A 21,710-nucleotide genomic window follows, 5' to 3' on the forward strand; every position below is an offset into this window, starting at 1 on the left:
CAGAAAGCTTTGAAAAGAAGAAAGAGATTATGAGTTTATTTTAGAAGGGAGGGAAGAGGGAAGGAAAAGGAAAGGAAGGGAAGGGAAGAAGAAAGGGAGAGATGAAGAGAGGAAGGAAGGAAGGAAAGAAGGAAGGGAGGGGAGGGGAGGGGGGAGGGAAGGCGAATGAAGGGAAGGGAGAGATATAAGCTATTACTGAGGATAAGATTTCCACTAGTGTCACAGACAAAATAGTTTGACAGAGTGGTAAGTGGTAAGTCAGTGTGAAGTTGACCTGAAAAAAATGAGGTCAAGATAAGGCCAGTGTAAATATGTTATACAGGAATATGTAATTTAAGTATTTTTTCAAAGCTTATTTAAAAGTCAAAACATGTGCTTTCTAAGTTTAAGCCTTCCAACAAATATTAGTACAACTTCTGGAACTCAATTTTCCCATCATTGTCTAGAAAACCAAGACACTGAATGAGAAAGCCCCTGAAGCCTCAATGAGCTCTGAACTTCTTTGATGTGCTGAGTACAAAAGTTACTCTTTCAGTCCCTCAACCAAAGGGAATTTATGTTTTCACATCTGCAAATAAATATCCCAATTACAATTTTACAGCCATTTATCACAACTACTTGCATCTATAGATATCAGTCTTTGCCTTTTAACAGTTTTCCTTTCATGCTCATATTAAGGTTGAAATGTACTTGGAATCTTTTGTGTGACTAGCCATATTTGTAATATGAATAATATAATCATAAAGAATTAGAAATAATGATCAGAATTTATTGTGTCCCATTTTGATGATATTATTTTAAAAACCAACTCTTTTAAGTTTCAAATAAGTTGACTCATAAATGCATAGATCTTTATACTAAAACAAAATAAAACTCATGAGTCATTAAAATATAATTGAACAGTTCGTTAAAATTGACCAATGTAAGTTGATTTACTGCTGTTATAACAATGAGCAGCTGATTTTTAAAATTTAAGCATTGGTATTCTTAGCAGTTTTAACAGTGAAAATGAAATAATTATATGTTCCAAGAATTTCTATTCTATTACCTTGCTTTCTTTCCACAATTGTGCATGATTGAAGCAGTCAGCATTTGTAGTTCCCCCACCAATGCAAATCAGTTTTTCTCAAAAATTCTGTTTTTCAAAGAAAAATAGGCATATTAGTTTAAATCTTGGGGTAGTTCAGATAATCTATCATTTCTTCAAATAATTGATGTTCAAATCATGATCAATGCCTGAATGAAGTAACAGTCTCCACCTTGGAAGAATAAACTCAACAAACATGATTTACTTACATTTTATTTTAAATAGTTAATCATTTGTTATAAAACTTTAGTTAATGAGGGTATTTTCCTGCCAATACATGCCAGAATTTCACAAGGTTTGAATTTAAGTACAGTGGGCCAGGTACATCACTTATTTCCATATAATAAGGCTTGAATTAAAGTTAAGCAGCCTTAATGAGACCAACAGATAGCTGTCATTAAAACATTTAATATGCACAGCTAGTGAATTCATATTTTTTCTTCTGGAATTTAACATCTAACTCACACATTATAAATATTTGTATCCAGCTAACTACATATTACATTATGACAGACAATTTTCTAAAATAGTAGAAAATATAGTTAATATATATTTATTATATATTTATTAATTAGGAATCATTGAATGTAGAAATTATTTCAACAGTAAAAAGACTGATTGTTATTCTTGAAAAATCAAACAGCCAATGTTAAATTTATACTAACTTTCTTGTGTAACTTTTGGAAAGCCAAAACTTGTTGTTCTACTGTTTCTTCTGATTGGCAGGAGTGGTCATTATACCTTAAGGGCTTTTTGTGATGTGTCACCCAGACTCATTTAAATGTCTGAGTATTAGAACAGTGATTCTGAACTATGGCTGCATAGCAGAGCCCTCTATAGAGGCTTTTAGAATGTATTACAGGCTGTGTCCCAAACTCCAGAGATTCTGATTAAATTAGCCTTAAGTGACCATTTTAAAAAGCTTCTCAGATTATTTCAAAGTGAATCTACATTTGAAAACTACTAAACTGGAGGATTTGGGAATAATGAAAATGCTTTGCTCACAGTACACTAAAACATTTCCAAGAGGGGAAATAGTATGAATATGACTATACAATATTTGACTTTCTCCAGGACAGATACTCATTAGCCAGGACTGGACTAGTTAATGCTCTGAAGTTCTTCCTAGTTATCTTATTCTAAGATATCATGGTGTTCTTTCCATGTTAAATGGTTATAATTTTTCTTGATAGAATACATAATGACTTACCAATTTTTAGAATGTCACTGTAAATAATATTTGAAGGAAGCTATGGGGAGTGCATCTCTTCTTTCAATTCATTATCTGAATAAGCAAAGTATAATCTATGGAATTGCATCAAAACACTTTATAAAGTAAAATGACATTAACACCAACATTAATATAATCAATATTGAGTCAATGTCTACTAATGGAAACAAAAGATAAGAGAATGATCAAAATTGAGAGTAATTAATCAGTGAATGCTTCTTGGAAGCACTGGTTTGTTCCAGATTCAGAAGGAAGTGATGAAATTCAAGTCAACAAAGGGGTTCTCTGTAAAATGCTGTGTTGAATAAAATGTGAATGAGCTTTGGTTTTCACTCTCAAGGCATTTATGATCTAACTTAGTAGTAGTTCTGTCTAACTCTAATACAAAATAGGGTGTGTTACGACAGCATAGAAGATAGATGGATTTATTCCACATTAAAGGACTGGACACTACTTCATGGGCAAAAGGAATTTGAACTAGCCCTTGAGATGGTGAAGGAGAGTGGTTGGGAGGACAAATACGTGCTTTCCAAGCAGAAATATTAACATAAGTAAAAATATGGCAGCAAAACATTTTCTGGAATGTTCAGGAAAAAGTGTACAAGATGAATGAAAACAGCCAGAAGTGAGAATGTACAACTGTGTCTGGAAAAATAGTAACCCAATTCAGAAGGCTAGAGAGAAGGGCTCAAGTGAGGGAACGGGAGGAAAAGAGGTTTGCCAAACTTGGAGGTAAGGCTTTGAAAGGTTGTGTAATGAGCTTGACATCCACACATCCAACATTCCTAAAGAATTCCAATTATAACTGAAACAATATTATGATATTAATACCTGACCTCGACTAGTCACTCGATTGTGTTAACAAATCTTCAGTTTGCAATGAGGCCAGATTGACATAAGTCAATCATTATAAGAAAAGAAGTCACAATGATCAGGATTTTATCTTAAGGAATAAGCTTGCAGAAAATCCTTTCACTGGAGACTGAGAGGCTGTCATTCAGGACTTCCTCAGCTTTTTCCATGGAAGAGAGTACCCAACTTCCTCATTCGGAATTTATCTACATAGGTTATTAAGCTACTCAATGAAATATTTTGACCAAATGTTTATGAAACATTTTTCTGTTTTATTTAATTATTCTGCTTTTTTATTTTAATTTCAAGATCTTTTCTATCCTGATAGAGAAGAATTTCTATCAATAGAAAGGATTTCAGGAACCTTTCTCTATCCTGATTGCCTAAAAAATACACTGGAGACAGAAAAAAAAATCATTGTATAAAAGGTAATTAGCACGTTCTCTCCTTTTTATAACTTTATAATTGAAATCTCATTAAAAGCTTTCTAGGTCTGTATTTCCCTAAGTGACCAGGTGTCCCTAATTTGTTTTCAACCAATGTGACTAATTCCAGGCAAAGACTAGAAAAAGTCTGATACCTCTTAGAGAATAGCAAGGTTAAATAAGTGGGGTGGCTTTTTTAGGTTGCATTTAACCTCGTAAAAGAAAGAAAGGGAAAAAAAAGCTTCAATGTCTTTTTACAGTCCTGCCTTTTTCTCAGTCCCGGTTGAAGATTCCATGGGAAATGAGAGCACTATTTTGTTTCTCCCTTGTATTGCAGATAGGGGGAGGAGGTGGTTATTAGAGAGAAGCTCTTCCTCTCTTGGTTTCCCCCTCTCTCCGCCTGACAGCACCGCTCTCTCGCAGGCTCGCTCCTTCTCCTAGGTGATCCATTTCTAGGCAACGTGGGGCTGGTGCTGAAGCTGCCAGGCTCGCTCCTTGCTTCCTGCATCCCGCCAGGCGAAACGCTCCAAAAGCATCCTGCAGCCCGCGGCGGCTTCCCTCCTCTGGCCCGGCCCCGCTGCTCGCGCCCGGCGCAACTCCCCCGCCACCGCGCCCCAGCAAACCGGCTCCCCGGGCCCGCCTCGCCAAGCTGCGTTCCGCGCCTCACGCAGAAAGGGAATTTTCTCTGCATTACTATCTGCATTACCTTGAAGTTCACTTTTTCTACCCCTCTTGGAGAGGGCTTTTTCCCCCCTCCCTGGTGGAATCTGGCTGCTCCGTTTGGAATCTCCTAATCTTTCCTTTCCACTTAGATTCTGGCAGCGAAGACCAGTGATTCTCTGCGGGCTGTAGGGGCGGGGGCGGGGGTCTTTTTTGGTCCGGGAGGGTGCGGGGAAGGGGGCACATCCGGCGTGAGGGGGGTGTTGGAAGTTGCAGCGGAGCTGGGACCGGAGACCCGCGGCCCCCGCGCAGCGATGGGTCTGATCTGAGCCCCAGCCTCTCCCCCTGCCCAAGAGCAGTAGAGGCTGGATATATTTTTCAAAAGCCAAACTGCAAACAACTCTGGCGATGCCAAAATTCCCCTCCAAGTGACACGGCTTTGCGAAGGAGGTTTCCTCAGGCTGGGCTCTTTCTGTCATTCCCTTCTGCCTTTCTCGGCGACGATAAAAGGCTTTGCTCTGGCAATAGGAATTTAGAAAAAAAGAAAAAGCTGCGCTAAACTCCACCGTGACCTCAAACTCTTTGGACTGTTTGAAAAAAAAAATTGGAAGAAAATCCATCCTCCAAGAGAATCGGCATAGGAGGAGATGGAAGTTTTCCCCTTTCTCTTGGTTTTGTTCGTCTGGTGGTCTCGAACCTGGGACTCGGCGAATGCGGATTCGATCATTCACATCGGTAAGAAAGGGTTGGTGCAGCTCGTGGTTACTTTTACCGTTTCAGTTCTCAAATGTTTCCCCTTCGCTTTCCCCCTCTCCGCCCTCTGTGTGTCTTGTTGGAGGTGGCTTCAGTTCATTGCCCCTTCCCGCTACCCTTCCCTCACACTTGCTCAGTTTTCTGAAAGGATGTGGATGCTCGAACCTCGACTGACTTGTGCTGTTGTTTTGCGGTGATTCGTGGAATGTGGCTGGATGCGTGGGGGTCTCGAGTTGACCTGAGTGTGAGTGTGTGCTGGGAACTGCAGGGGGATTCTAAGTGTGTGGGGAAAGGGAGTTTAATTGACTCTTATCTTCCATATTTTTTTTCCCGGATGTACATTTGCTCCATTTAAAAATTTATCTTTGGGGGAGCAGAGAAGCTGTCACCTGTGAGATGAAAAGAACTGGGCTGGGGGGTAGGGGGAGCTCCCTTCGGATCGAACAGGTGGTTTTGCAACGTGAGTCGGCTGAGTTCGCCGCAGCTTAGTGCGATGGTGACGGGGGTGCCGGATGCGCCCCCAGCCACCCTCTCTTCTCACTTCTTCTTGGCTTTATGATCCTTGCGTGTAGTCTTTGAGACGGTGGCGGGAGGGGCTGGCGGCAGTGTCGCCAAGGACTGATTGTCGCGTGCCTCGCCTCCTCGGACACGCTCCCGGGGCCTGGCGCGGCGGCGAAACTGACCCCGGGGCGCTTGGGAAACGCGGGGAAGCGAATGCGCTCAGGCTGCTCCCGAGGTCTGCTTAGCAGATATCCGCCTTGCCTCGCCTCGCCTCGCAGTCAACTCCGAGTAGCCGCGCAAGGCAGACAGCGAAGGCGCCGGGACTACTGCGGGCCGCGACTCTGAGAAGGACTGCCGAGCGGGCTCCGAGATGCTGGTGGCCCCACCTATTGGCAACCAGACGGGCCGGGACTGGCCGCGGCGAGCAGGGGCGGGCGGGGGGCTGCGCGTCATTATCATGCACAGCGCTCGCAGCTTCAGGCTCCAACTCTACTCACTTGCTAATCCGTGAGAGCTGAGCGGGAGACAGGCTCTTGCAGCCTTTTCTGCGTTAATGCGACGATTTCTTTTTCGGAAATTCGCTTACCGAGCCAGCAAGGTTTCTTTGCTGGGCTGCAGAGAGGTCCCTTTGGGGGAATTTTTCTGGGCACAGGACTTTTATCTGTACGCATGGCTTGGTGTTCTGCAAATTGAGGCGACAGATGGGTCACAGCTTCTCCCCTTTCTGTACCCCTGCTTCTCCACCGCACAACACACATACACATACACACACGCACGTACACATACTCCTGGTAGGGGAACCTGCTGCAGGTGGCGATTGTGCCCGCCCAAGCGAGGGATTTCTGTCTAGCGTGCGCGCCCACAGTGGCCAGCCCCTCCGCTCCAGGGGGCTCCCTCTCTTGGTCTCAGAGGCTGTCTTTGTAAACATGTCTGCCATTCTCTATCATTTATATCAGTAGAACTGTCTGTCTCTGTGCAAGGGGTAATGAGGTCAGGATTCAGAAAACCTAGCGTTTGTGCATTAAGTAAATCAAGCCCTAATAGCTTGCCTGCTGGATCCCGTTTTGCCTGGGGGCTAACAGTGCCTACAGATTCAGAACTTTTCAGCAAGAAATTATGGTCTCATTGAGTGGTTCAGCAATGTTCTGATAGAGTTCAGAAATGAACTATGCTCCTTTTAGAGAAATGGCATACATTTATATCTAGTTGTAAATTATTGGAGCAGGAATGCAGATATATAATCATAATACCTTTATATTCATTGTATGATTAGGGATTTCTGATGTAGGCTCCTCATCTCTCAGGAGGGAAAGCCTGTGGAAGAATGCTTTTTTTAAATCGCTTATTCTGTGGTCTGCATGATAAATACATTATTTACAAATACCTACAGCTTTTGCTATCCCTTACTAGTTAAATATTATTTTGCAATGCAGTCTGGACATCTGTTTCAAAATAGAACAAAACTGTTGTATTTTTTAGTTTGTATACTGTTGTCTGTCAGAGTGGCTATAATCACATTAAAAAAGTAACTGTGTACAAATTACAGATTTCTTTAGAAAGTTGGTTGTATACATTAACTGTGTATATCCTACTAGCAGATATAGTTACTTCTGAGACAATTAATTTGACTTGAATATAATTAGTACATTAGGTGAGATAATTAGCTGTTTTATAGACTACCTAATATTGTCATGAGGCTAGCAAATTGTTTCAAAAACTTTATCTTTTATAATATATCGAAAAACATTAACTCCTAAATTAAAAAAATAAAAAATGATGACGGGTAGTATGTGTGTAATTCAGTGCCTCCACCCCTACTCTCAGCAAAAGTATAGTAAATTCAAAACCGAATGTCCATATTAAAATTGTAAAGCACCAGTTAACATGAATTGGATTAGTTTCCTTACTTGTTTGAATAGGAAAATAATTAATTTTCTTTAGGAGGTGATTGCCTTCATTTAAATATTTAATGTGAGAAATATGTTTCTGGGGAAATATATTAGTTCAGGACTGAAGGAATGAATGTGATGAAACTGGAGGGAAAGGGAATATTTTACCTCTAGCGATGGAAGGAGATATGCAGAAATTAAAGGTTTTCCCAGCCTCATGTGATGTGTTCAAGCAGAAAGTAGCTGCAATATGTAGTTCAGGCAAACTGGAAAGATGAAAAGACACTGCTCTAAGAGGCTTTTTATATATTGAATTATTTTGGTATTGAACCAACTTATATATACATGAAAATCATCTCCTTCTTTCTCTCTTTCTCTTCAGTTTTTACCTCATGCCGGTAGTTTAATAAGGTCAATTACACATTTTAAACTCTAATATGTTTTGTTAAACCTATTGATTCACTACAGTGATGAAACATAATGGTTAAACCATAATGATTGAAATGAAAATGTATTTATTTTAGTCAAAAATGCACAATTTTATGATTACTTTGAGTTTCAAATATTTAAAAATATTTAATCATTACGTATATTTTTAATACACATCCACACACAGATACACAACCATATAGTATTTAAAAATGAATCACTTCCATTGTGATCTTCTTTGCCCCAATTAAAGAAAGGTCTTCTGACATATAAAAACTATGCAATTTTGAATTATGCCTCTACTTTGAGCCTATGCATTGATTGAGTAATTTCATCAGACCCACATTACTTGATTGCTTAGAAGTTTCCTAATGATCTGCATGCTGTAGGAAGAACCAAAAAGTCGTGAGTGGAATGGCAATGATATTGTGTTTTATGAGGCTATTCAGAAGTCGCTCTGATTTATGTAGCTAGAAAGCTCCAAAGTCTTTGAGATTAGCCACGCTGACTGCTATTTTCTTCATACATCAGTCGTCCCACACTCTTTACTCCCTAAACACAACAGGAGTTTAGAGCACTGCTTTAATTAAGCAGGGATTAGGTGGCATTTCCAGTCAACTGCACAGTTTGTGTTTTGCTTCATATCAACTATGGAAGATCTCATGTTTATATGCTCCTTTCTTTATCTGGTTCCTGTCCTCACAGAACTGATTGTAAATTAGCTGTCCTCAGTTATACATCTCTACAAGGGAACACTCAAACAGTGTACTTATTCATATATTATACAAATCACTAGCATATTTTTGTTGTTTTCAGTCATAGTAAAATACCTTATGTCAACATGGAGTAGAAAAGATGCATTTATTCATGTTTTTCTCACAAACAGATGATACTTTATCCTCTGAAATCATAATCAGCTGTGATATTATATTTGAGAAACCTAAGACAATCCACAGAATATTTTCACTATGAGAATGTTCAAATTAAAGTACAAAATCGGGTAAATAAAAGGTGTCAACACATTAAAAACAATAATAGATTGTAAATGTAAAATACCAGTTATTCTTACTTCTGCACTAAGGATTATTTTGACAATTACAGCATATAAAAGCATTCCCAGAAGATGTGCTGTTCTTTTACCATTTTTTTTTTTCAGTTGACTACATGATTTGCATTGGTTAATGATAACCCCCAGGACTCCTCAAGGATTTTTTGGATTGTGTAAGATGTCTCAATGATATTTTATCCTTTTTCTACTTATAGTAGTTGTTTGTTCCTGAAGTTCTTGATAACTGTGTAAACGTCTAGAATGTACTAAGGGACTTGGCTTTACTATTCTTCTCTGTATCATTAATACAGTTATTTGAAGCACAATTCAAGTGTGTATTAAGTTAGACAATGTGGTTATTAATCAAAGATACCAACTATGACATGACTAATAAGCCATTACACTAAGGGCCTTTGCTTTCTATGCCAGGTGAAATGTACATCCACTAAATATCTGTTATAAATTTTAAGCCAAATAGGAATAAAAATCCAGGTGATTAACTTTTGATTTATTCAAAAATAAAAGCCAATTGAAATTGTTAGGAGTGATGGAAGATACATTTTATTCCATTCTGATATCTCAGGCTAATTTTATCATATGGTAATTTTATCTTAAAGGGCCATTGCAATTTCAAAAGCACACTTTTTAATCTAGAAGTTTTTTTTCTTCACCTACACCTACGTATATGACTTTATTTTAAAAAGTAAGATATTCACATTTCTATTGGATCATCATGATATTTTAGATTACAGACAGCATATTGGTGAGTAGCAATACTTAGAAAGTATTACTATAGTATAATGTTTATTAGAAAATACATTTATGGCCTATAAAGATATCTTTGCCATTAGGTGTCACTGCATTCTGAGCTGTATTTTTTTTTTAGTACTACTTGAAAACCACATGAAATATTTTTAAAATTCTCAGAAAAAAATGTCATTTTAATGAGGTTTGTGATGCTGTAAGAAAATAGGTAGTTTTTATTTTCAAACTAGAAAAATAAATATGATCCCTGTCTCTTATTCTTGTAAGAATTTAATGCTAGGACATATCAACACACCTGATACCCTCTAAACAAATTAGATTGCTAGACCTAGTGATACAATTTTTTTCTCATATTTAAAATAGGAGAGAAATATCTTCTTAAACGAATACTTATTCTCTATGAATAAAATCTAAGACACCTGGAAGGATGCAAGTGTGTTTAATACTGCTGGAGTAAACACACATTAGTGAATAAAGTAGTTTGTTAAGCAGCTTCTAACGGTGGTAGCTCTGCTTACCTATGGGATACTTGAGGTCCCAAACTGATTGTTGTTTTTGAGACAAAACATATGAAAATAGAGTTGTGGGGAAAAAAAAACACATGGACACAAATACATCTAAAAATAATGTCAACCATTGAGTTTTATGAATGACCATATATGTTTTCAGATAATTTTTGCCTGGTTAATTGTATGCATTGTATCAATTCCTTGCATAGTTGCACCTCCACCACTACTATCACTACAAGTACCACAATTATAGGGTTTATTTGTTCATGTAAAACTCATAACTATTCTCACATAGTAATTTATTTGTTTTGTAAAAAGGCACTATCTTCCTTCTAGCATATTTCATTATAAGAATAATGGAGGATGAAATTTAGGGCAACTTTTAATCTGATAATTTAGTTTTAACATTGGCAAACTCACATTATTAGAGCATGCAACACTAGTTTAACTGAATGAATGGTTTGTCTTATGTTAGATTTTGCCCTATGCCAAAGTTCATTAATTATTGGAAAATTAAATGATTAGACAGATGTCTAAAAGATAAGAAAAAATACTAAACAGTTCTGGAATTGATTATTAGAACATCTATGGATTCATGTCATTAAATTGGCAAATTTTAGCATATTGATGTGGACACACATTTCAGAGAATTTGACAAACATATGGGCAATGTTAAGGTATAATAAAAAAAGTATTCTGGATTAGAATTTAGAAGGTATTGGACTAAATCTCAATTTATAAATAGCTAATTGAATACATTGGAAAGTTATTTAATTTTTAGTCTTCATTTTTATCAACCCTAAAATAAGATTTAGACTAATGTTCATTTAATCTCTAAGATTATATGAACTAAATGGAGAACAATTGCTATATTTAAGGAGGAACAGAAAGGAATTGGGAGAAGAGATACAGTCAAGTGTGGCTATATTTAATAGCTGCCTTAGAGTGACCTTCAAAAAAGGAAATACAAGGGGAAATAAGGAACATGAAATCTTAATTACACAAGTTAAGAACTCTTTAAATTGAAGATGTCTTTGTTGCAAACAAGAATTATGTACATTTCTTCATCAGGTATTCTGGATAACTAGTATCTGATTGAGAGAGCTGGATTTGTTTTTTGTTTTCGATTTTGTTTTCGTTTTGTCTATTATTAGTACCAAGGTGTTACCTACAGCATCACTCCTATAGAACACTGCAAAATTAGTGTTTAACACTAATTGGAGGGATGAATAGTCTTATGTATCAACTATCATTGTGTATGTACACTTGCCTTTAGAATTTGCAAACTGGGAGTGCATCAGGAATATTAACATATGCTTTATATCACTACAAACAAAAGTAGAGTATAAAGAAAGCAACCAATTCAAAGTTTTTCACTATCCTGGACTCCTGCTTCAGGTTTTTATGCTTTTATCCTACTGTTGTTCACCAAGTAGTCATCAATGTGAAGCTGAGGCTGAGTTGACCCCGAAAGCTTCTTGAGTAGATATAGGGAAGCCAAGTGAACACCAGAAGCTAAACACCAAAGGCCTACTTATGGTCTTAAATATTCTTAAATCACTCTGTAGTCAAGTTCCTTATTAACAGATTTTTAAAATGAAAAACATTAGGTAATAAATTATATTACAATAGCAATTCGCATATGTTTTTCTTTAAACTAAAATAATTAAAAGTACTATTTAAAAAAATAATCTCATTTTATTGAGCAGAGTACCTGATTTTTTTCATAAGTAAGCTTAAATAAGATATTTGCTTCATTAATAAGGTCATTATAATTCTAGAAGTTAATATTCCTGAAAGTGTATGGTAATATAAGCATTACTACCAACATGTAGTATGTGTGCTAATTGGGAGAATATTCTTTTATTCAGCAAACATTTTATTCTGAATTTACTCTGTATGAAGCATTGCTTTTAGTCTCTAAAATTAAAATGTTGAACCAACAAGCTATGTTTTTGTATTTAAGGAACTTACATTCTCATGGAAGAGGCAACCAGATAAGAAAATATATGATGTAATGTCAAATATTGATAAATGCTATGAAGCAAAATGAGGGAATGAAGGGTGACAAAGTATGTTTTCACTGGAACAGAGACTTGATCCAAAGAAAGGATGTGAACCATGTGGATATCTGATGAAGAATAATTCAGTCAGAGGATATAGCAAGAATGACGGCCATGAGATAAGACACTAAGAAAATCTGCTTAGTTTACTTAAGAAATATATTCAAAGGCAATTGGAGTATAGTTCAGTGAGAAAAGCAGGAAGTGGAAGTAAATGGGGTCTGAGAGGGCACTGAGGAAGATTCTGTAGGGACTTACAGGCCATGGTAAGGTATTTAAATCTTCTAGGTATATTTGGGTTAAGATAAAATGTGTGATATGAAATAGTTTATATTTTAGAAAGATAACATTCTTTGCTTAAGTGCACTGGATAGAGTAGAAGTATAAATTAACAATAGCAAATTGGATCAAGGTGGTAGCTTAGCTAAATGTACAGTTATCAGATTGTGGACATAATGTGAAGATAGGAAAAACAGGATTTTCTGATAGATGAGCCAGGTGGGAGAGATCCAGAGAAAGTAAAGAGGCTTCCAAGGTATTTTACCCAGATACATGGAGTAAATGTGTTACTGTTGACTAATATTCGGAATATGGGGGCATGAGCAAGTTTAGGGTACAAATCAAAATGTGCATTTATTAAATTTTGTATTTCTATTAGACATCAAACTTGAGAGTTTAAATTGGAAGTTTATTATATGATCCTGAAATTGAGAGGTGAGTTTGGGATTTGAGCGGTACATTTGGGGAATATATCATTGTAAATATAGACTCCTGTAAGAATAGTCATAATCAAAGAATCAAAAAACAGTAGATGTTGGCATGGATGTGGCAGTCAGGGAACACTTCTACACTACTGGTGGGAATGTAAGCTAGTATAGCCACTTTGGAAAACAGTGTGGAGATTTCTTAAAGAACTAAAAGTAGAACTATCATTTGATGCAGCAGCAACCCCACTACTGGATATCTACCCAGAGGAAAAGAAGTCATTATTCAAAAAAGATACTTGAACATGCATGTTTATAGCAGCACAATTCACAATAGCAAAATCATGGAACCAACTCAAATGCCTGTCAAAGAATGAGTGGATAAAGAAACTCTGATATGTGTATGTGTGTGTGTGTATGTGTATATGTGTGTGTGTGTGTGTGTGTGTGTGTATATATATACACACACACGATGGACTACTACTCAGCCATAAAAAAGAACGAATTAACAGCATTTGCAATGACTTGGATGAGATTAGAGACTATTATTCTAAGTGAAGTAATTCAGGAATGGAAAACTAAACATTGTATGTTCTCACTGATATGTGGGAGCTAAGCTATGAGGACACAAAGGCATAATAATAATACAGTGGACTTTGGGGACTTGCGAAGAAGGGTTGGTGGGGATAAAAGACAACAAATATGGTGCAGTGTATACTGCTTTGGTGATGAGTGCACCAGGTTCTCACGAATCTCCCCTAAAGAAACTTACTTATGTAACCAAATACCACCTGTACCCCAATAACTTAGGGAAAAGTAAAATTAAAAGAAAGAAAATAATAATAAAATAAATAAATAAATAAAAATAAAGGAATGGAGGGGAAGACATGAAGAGAGAGAAGAGTTCCAAGACTAGGTCATTTAGCATTCCAAAAGTTTGAGTCCAAGGAGAGCAGCGGATGCAGGAAAAGAGAAATATGAGTAGCCTGGGAGACAGGAGGAAAACCAGGAGTACATGGTATTCTGGAAGCCATGTGAGAAAAGTAATTCTAGAAGGAGAAGTGAGAAACCCTGTTGAATTGTATGTATGCAAATGGAGATTTGATTGCTGGGCTTGAAAATGTTGAGGACAAAGATGACTTTAAAGAAAGTGCTCTTAGTGGACTACAAGTGACAAAATACTGATTGTAGAGAACCCGAAGATTTAATAGAAAATGAGGAATTCTATGAGTTTTGTCATAAGAAAGTGGTAAGGAAGGGAATATTAGGTTAAGGGAAGGATTTCCTTTTACAGCTGGGCATTGGTATATATATGTAATTTTCTGAATATTCAGTCCTAAGAGAATTATCAGTAAAATGATTTAAAATTGATACACCTTTTTCTTTCAACTTATATAATTCCTGAGTTTGGATAGAAAACGTTCAAATAGAAAGGAAATCTGTTTTGTTTTCTTTTTCTTTTGTAATTTGGATCAAGTGACACCAGGCCAAACACACTGAAATTAACCTGAGAGACAAGTTTAGAGTTTAGATTTCATTTAGTTTCCCAGATTGCCATTCAAATTTCATGGAAATTTTTTATCTGAACTTAAGAGAAGATTACATTTTACATAGTATTGCTATAACATTCCAAATGTCATAAATATTTAGTCATTTGGTAATGTACTAATTCCAGGAACACACAATATTTTTATTCTGTTAGTGGTATTAAAATGCATAAAATTATTGTTATAATAGACAAATTTAAATCCATTGTAAATTTCCTCTGAGTACATTCTGTTATGAATTTGATTTGCTTCAAACATCACTTTGGAAACATTTTTTAAAAAAGTTTTTAATGTGTAGAGGGACAAAAAGGATATATGTGTTGAGGATCCCTAATCCAGAAATCTAAAATCCAAATGCCCCAACATTTGACACTTTTCAACACTGACATGATACCACAAATAGAAAATTCCACACCTGACCTCATGTGATGGATGCACAAAATTATAGAAAAAAGTTGTATGAAATTATCTTACCTTCTGGCTATGTGTGTAAGGTATATATGAAGCATAAATGAACTTAATGTTTACATTTAGTACTATCCCCAAGATATCTCATTGTTTATACGCAACTATTCCAAAATCTGAAAAAATTCTGAAATCCAAAGCACTTCAAGTCCCAAGCATTTCAGATAAAGGATACTCAACCTGTAGTAATTACAGGGCAAAGTTTATCGCAGCATAGAAATTAAATAGATACAATAAATTCACTTGGCATATCATATTCATATGATTTCTGTGACACATTTAAATATTTCCTTTTATGGATCTTTTACTTATTTGTGCTAAACAATTGATGATAGATTTTCAGTCATAGGTGGACATGAGGAAAGGAAATGTTCTAAATTTAGTAACCTCAGAATTCAGCCTTTTGAATATGAATCTTAGTTCTTTCATTAGTATTAATATACCCATAAGTTGTGTATTTTGATTTTGCACCTAAAATAATAATATCTGTACTAAAATAAGCATGCTAATAGCAGGTGAATTATATTTTTTGTGTTCTTTGTTGTTGTAAGTGTTATGTCCTCTATAAAAACATTTCATCTTGTGGAAACAATGTGATATGGATGTCACATGGTTGTTTCTGCTCTGATACATCTGTTAATTGATATGTAAATATGGAATATTTGAACAATGAGAGGGTAGGAGTCTTATAGTTTGAGAATAGCAATGACTCACAAAAAAAGCAAATTGTGTTCTGGCTGGAGCCTAGGAACTTAATTAATGAAATACAGAACATTGAAAGATATTTTCTATTTACTAGTTCATAGCTTCTTGGGGTGGTGAAATATTTGAAGGAAATGCTGCGTGGACTTAAATCCAAACTTAAGTTGGAGTGAACCCCTAAAACTGGTGAAGTGCTTACTATATGTAACTTCAACATCATTAAAATGTCATGTCATTGATTGACTTAGTATCTTAAAATCCAAAGACCAGGCAATACCTTAGTAGCTTTGGTGAGACAAGAGAACTTAGTCCTGGCCATGCACGGTGGCTCACGCCTGTAATCCCAACACTTCGGGAGGCTGAGGCGGGTGGATCACCTGAGGTCAGGAGTTCAAGATCAGCCTGGCCAACATGGTGAAACCCCGTCTCTACTAAAAATACAAAAATTAACTGGGCATGGTGGTGTGCGCCTGTAATCCCAGCTACTCAGGGGCTGAGGCAGGAGAATTGCTTGAACCCAGGAAGTGGAGGTTGCAGTGAGCTGAGATCGCACCATTGCACTCCAGCCTGGGCAACAAGAGTGAAACTCCAACTCAAAAAAAACAAAAAAAAAAAAAAAAAAAAGAAAAGAGAACCCGTTCTGTTGTTCTGTTGTATGACATTTAAAGTGAATTAAAATCCAGAAGACTGATTCCTGCTTCTGATAATCTCTGCAATCTGACAACCAACAAAATTGCGTTAGTGGTTTAGTGGCAGTTGCTATCTTGCTACTCAGAATCCAGATATTCTTTGCTGCTTCTGTGAATGGAAATAACAGAAACCATTGAATTTTCTTTTTAGATATACCAACAACTCTCAGCATAGCCTAGTGGAAGCATGGCCTATATAAGAACCATTATACATTTCTTCTTAAATTGTTTTTCAATTGTTAACACCTTATTAACGTGGGTGATGCTTTATCCACAGATGTAAGAGGGACTGCTCTTCTGTTCTCTTGTGGTGTAGTCATGGTGAGTTTTGGACATTTTCTATAATCCATTAATTTCAAGCTGAGAAATTATGACTCAAATCTCATATTCCATTTGCAGAACATATCAATTTAGGGTTACATGAAACCATAACGTGACATTTTTGGGTGTTTCACCAGATTTTTTTTAGACCTATTGTGTGGTTATAAGAATACAGATCATTGAAACAAGACACGTTTCATATCCTTAGAACTTTCAGGAGTATCTGCCTTCTAAGAAAATATTATAACATTAGGAAGCTGAAGGTAGAACAATTCAGAACTCCCAGCTGAACGACTGTGGTCTACTATGGCACTGGAGATGGTGATAATTCAATAAATGCCATTTTTATGGTAGCCTAAAGGTGCCATAAAAACATATATTTCAGAAAAAGACATAGAAATGGGATCAGGAGGTTATCACATACAAATGGTCTTTATAGCAGAAATCTCATTTCTCAGCTTTCTGATGGTTCACCTTATTGCAGTTATAGGCTACAAAGTAAATACAATCATGCCAATTTCAGATCTAAGGAAGAATTTTTTATTATTTTAATTCTTTTATTTTTTAAAAATAGATGCCAGTAATTCTCATGCAAGCTTAAGTAATGAAGGAGGAGGCGTTAAGATGTGGTTATTTGGTAATTAATTAAGCTAATGAGATCTTTTCTAAATTTAATACCGTATATCAGATATTCCATTAAGCATGATTTCTTGGGTATAGAAAAATTAAATTGCCTTTTTTACTCTCACTTCTGAAGTTAATAGTACACTGTTCTTTCATATTACCAATCTATCCTCACTGCTGTATGTATAAAACATCAGTGAAAATGACAGTTTTATGACATTTGACATTTATGACATTTGACATTTATGACTTTTGACCACGACAGAATAATCTACCCCATGGCAGAAGTAAAGTAAAGTTTCTTTACAAGTGGCATAACTATTATTAGGAAAACATATTTATATAAACTTTTAATTATATAGGTGTAATTGAAAACAGGAAAAACATTGAAAACTGAACATAACAGATTGTTCGCAAACTAACTGGCCAGTGCTTCTATTTTTCTCCGCAAGAGTTCATGCTGTGGTTAATAAACAGTTAATAAATAGCAAAACTGGCTGCTTTGATTTTTTCTTTTTCTTTTTCCTGTCTACCCTTCAGTGGCAATACTAATGAGCAGTGAAATGGCCAAAAGCAAGAAAAAAGGAGCAAAGGGTTTTAGATAATCTATAAACCAGAAAATCAGTCACTGACTACTCGTATGCACAGGCTTGCTGAGAAGAAATAGTTTTATTTTCTCAAAATATCACCCAGATTCTGAAGATAGAACTTGCTCTTGGCTGCTGAGTTAGTAAGACGAGTGAAGCTTTTGGGCCACCAAAGAAGAATAAGCTGAATGACACTGACTGGGAGCAAAGTGAAGAATATTATCACTGAAAAAAACTGCCCTCCAGGGGTAATGCTGCTGACAACCAGGGCCCCAGTGATTGGCTCAGTTGCTTGCATCATATTTATGGTGATTTTTAAAAATAAAATGCAATATAAATTGCAGCTATACTACTTAAAAACTTTAGATAATTATGTATAAACTGGGTTGTATTGATATTCCTGTCAATACACATTGAGTCGAGCATCTACATTGTATATACCCTGTTGACCTCCTGTTGATGGTATATTATAGACCATGAAGAGGAATTTGAATATTGCACTCTTAAAAAGGAACTGTGAAGCACATGACAATGATAAATGCAAAAATCTGACTAGCAATTAATAGAGGGAAAAGAGGGGAAAAAGGGAAGGTGATGTGATGGAGAGGTACATAGTTTCAACATTATTGATGGTGTTTTATTTATTAAGTTGGGTGGTTGTTTCACAAGTGTTGGATATATATGTGTGTATATATATATATTTTTTTGGTATGCAATATTATATCTGTTGTTACTCTGCTCACAGAAATCGACTGGTTCAGTTCACTTCCACTTTAGTTAGGGAATAAGTTATTTTCTTTTAGGCCCCTCCATCAGGTAGGGTGGCTAAGTTTACAACCCTCTTTGGAGGGAAAGAGAGTGCATACTATATGCCAGGACTATTTTTTTTTTTTTTTTTTGAGACAGAGTCTCACTCTGTCACCCAGGCTGGAGTGCAGTGGCACGCTCATGGCTTACTGCAGTGTTGATCTCCTGAGCTCAGGCGATGCTCCCACCTCAGCCTCCCTAATGTTTGTATTTTTTGCAGAGGGGATTTTCTCATGTTGCCCAAGCTGGTCTCAAACTCCTGAGCTCAAATGATCTGCCCACCTCAGCCTCCCAAAGTGCTGGGATTACAAGCGTAAGCACCATGCCCAGCCAGTAGGACTATTAAATAGCAAGTCAGAGAAGAATTCAGAAGTCTGTCTTCAAGCACAGTGATCCCTGTGATGGATTCAACAATCCAGTTGCCTTTCGCTACCATTTAGAACAGCATCTTTGAATCTTTGTTTCTTATTTGGTGTAGGCAGGGAGCTCCCTTAAATGTTCAAATCAAAGAGAAGAGAGGAAGGAATGTACAGAGGGAACAACTGGTTTGATGCTATGAGAAGTGGTTTGGCATATTTCGTGTTTTGAATATTTCATAATACATATTTTAAATGAGAATGTATAATATTTTTGTTAGTGATATACTACTATTATTACCTTCTATCTCACACTTGGATAAGAAAATATGAACAATTATTTTATAATGTATCCTTAGAGATACTTACTCCTAAGAAGTGAATTTTTCCTTTATCTTATATGGATGTTATTCTTGGTTTGATTAATCAAGAATAATTGATAATGAGTCTAATCTACCTAAATGATTTCTTGATATTTTAATATTATGTGTCATTCACTCCCAATTCAAAGTAAGATGTACTGTAATGATGAAAGAAAAAATACCTTCTTGCAGCCAATTGAGCTTCATGATGTGGCCCTTGATTGAATTTCCAATGGAATAGTTCATTTTAATCTGTACAAATTGGAAGCAATGAGAGGAAGAAAAGTTTCCATGAAACATCCTTAGAGGCAGCAAAGAGGTTCTTTTAGAATGTCAGGTCATTCAGGCCTCTGGCCTGAGGATTAGCAGGGGAGATGCCTAGGGAAGCTAATAGGTTCTCAACGCTGCCAGAATCTGCCTCTTGGAAAATAGTTATCTTTAATTTTTGGTGCCATTTAACAAAATGTTGTATCTTTTGTGCTTCCTGTCTGGACAAAGCAGAGAAGAAATAATACTGTCATATAAGAAGGGGACCTATGTTTGGGAAGTCAGAGACAATATTTTACATCCCTGAATTTCAAGGACTAATGCAGTGTCTGACAGAATACATACAGTTATGAAATTTTACATTGTTTGTCACATGTCCATATTTGCTTTCAAATCTTAGTTTTTCAGTTTTAATCAGGAATAATAACAATAGCTCCCACCTTGGCTGGGTCATTTTTAGGATAAAAAGTCATTATGTCTATAAATATGCTTATTGAACTCTCAAATATGCTGTAAATATAAGAGATGAAATATTGGAATACTGCATTTGTGGTGGAAGGTGTTGCTTAGGAGAGAGGTGAGAGAGGTTGCAGCCAGTGAACTGATCATTCTTTTGAAGTGGGAGTAAGTACAGAAAATTCAATACAGGAAACCAAGAAAGAGAAACCATTTCGGAAGAGAAATGGAGTTCAGTTTTGAACTCAAAATGATTTTGGCATAACTGTGAAGTGTATATCTCAGACAGTGGTTTCACAGTGATCCCCTTTCCTGCCTCAGATGGAGAAAATAAAGATTATTTTTCATAGTGCTCAATTCTATTTTGACCTAAAAAAGGAAACAGTGTTTTTCTAGTCATCTTTTTCTAGCTTTTCCTCAAATTCAACGTTAATAGTGTCATTTCCTATTTAAAATGTGAACCATTTAAGTATATTCAGGGTACTTATGTTCAGAAAATACTAATTCTACACCAGGAGGCTTATGATCTTTAGTTCCTGTGTCTACTTATTTCTCAGTTTAGAATTAATTTCGAATAATATTACCTACTTTTTTTTCCTCTTTTTTTTGAGACAGAGTCTCACTCTGTTGCCCAGGCTGGAGTGTAGTGTCGTGATCTCTGCTAACTGCAACCTCTACCTCCCAGGTTCCAGTGATTCTCTTGCCTCAGCCTCCCAAGTAACAGGGATTACAGGCACACGCCACCAACATGCCCAGCTAATTTTTGTGTTATTAGTAGAAAGAGTGTTTCACCATGGCCAGGCTGGTTTTGAACTCCTGACCTCAAGCGATCCACCTGCCTCGGCCTCCCAAAGTGCTGGGATTACAGGCATGAGCCACCACCCCCAGCTGATATTACCTACTTTTGAAAATATTTCTTTTTTCTTAGTATTTCTGTTTTTTCCTATAACTGTACATTTTAAAATCAAAGTCTGGTCCTAATTTTAAGAGAATGGCACCATTAATTTATTTGCTGTTGATTTCCAGTCAAAAGAGTTTTAAAACAGAATGATCTTTGATGGAATCTTAGGTTGTCAAATATAAAATAAAAAGATAATTTTTATTTCTTGTTCATAATTTCTTTTATAGTTTCATATTGAATGTATAATTCTCTTACATAAATTAATAGAATTACATAGAAGGATCGAAATATGTTTTATAGAATTTTGTGTTCTTTAGTTACATTTTCTCTGAAAACATAATTAGCTAGAGGAAAGGAAACTTGTGCTCCAAGGATGGCAGAAGTAAAGCCTGAAGTGGGACAGAGGTCCCATTTAGAACCAAACTAAAGGAATCTTGTTGGGACTTCGGGCCTCTTTTTTCCCCCTCCCTTAGAAGACTCCACCTTCATTGTTAAGGACCTGTGTTTTCTGATAAGAAAAGACATTTGCAAATACTGATCTGGAGATAGAAGAACGTGAAAGCAGAGGCAGTGTGCTTGTGTGTGCGCAAAAACACTGTTCAAACTGAGAAGTGGGATAGAGTGGATCCACGTAAGCCAAGTGTTCTTTCTGTCTCTTTGCATCTTTGTTTAGAGTCTAGCTTTTCAGCATGTTTTTTCTAATATGTAAA

The 21,710-nt window shown here is 36.4% G+C and overlaps 1 protein-coding gene across 3 annotated transcripts in view; it reads left to right on the top strand.

The window, feature by feature from the left end:
• GRID2 (glutamate ionotropic receptor delta type subunit 2) overlaps positions 1-21,710 on the top strand; it is a 1,611,884-nt gene that overhangs the window by 129,036 nt on the left and 1,461,138 nt on the right. The window contains exon 1 of one of the 3 annotated variants that reach the window (XM_054682695.2): positions 4,805-4,990. The exons of 1 other annotated variant lie outside the window; for it this stretch is intronic. In XM_054682695.2, coding sequence (XP_054538670.1) covers positions 4,903-4,990 — 88 coding nt within the window. In that variant the 5' untranslated portion in view covers positions 4,805-4,902. 3 annotated transcript variants of the gene reach the window in all.

This window comes from Pan troglodytes, chromosome 3 (assembly GCF_028858775.2).
Source record: "Pan troglodytes isolate AG18354 chromosome 3, NHGRI_mPanTro3-v2.0_pri, whole genome shotgun sequence".
Lineage (NCBI taxonomy): Eukaryota > Metazoa > Chordata > Mammalia > Primates > Hominidae > Pan > Pan troglodytes.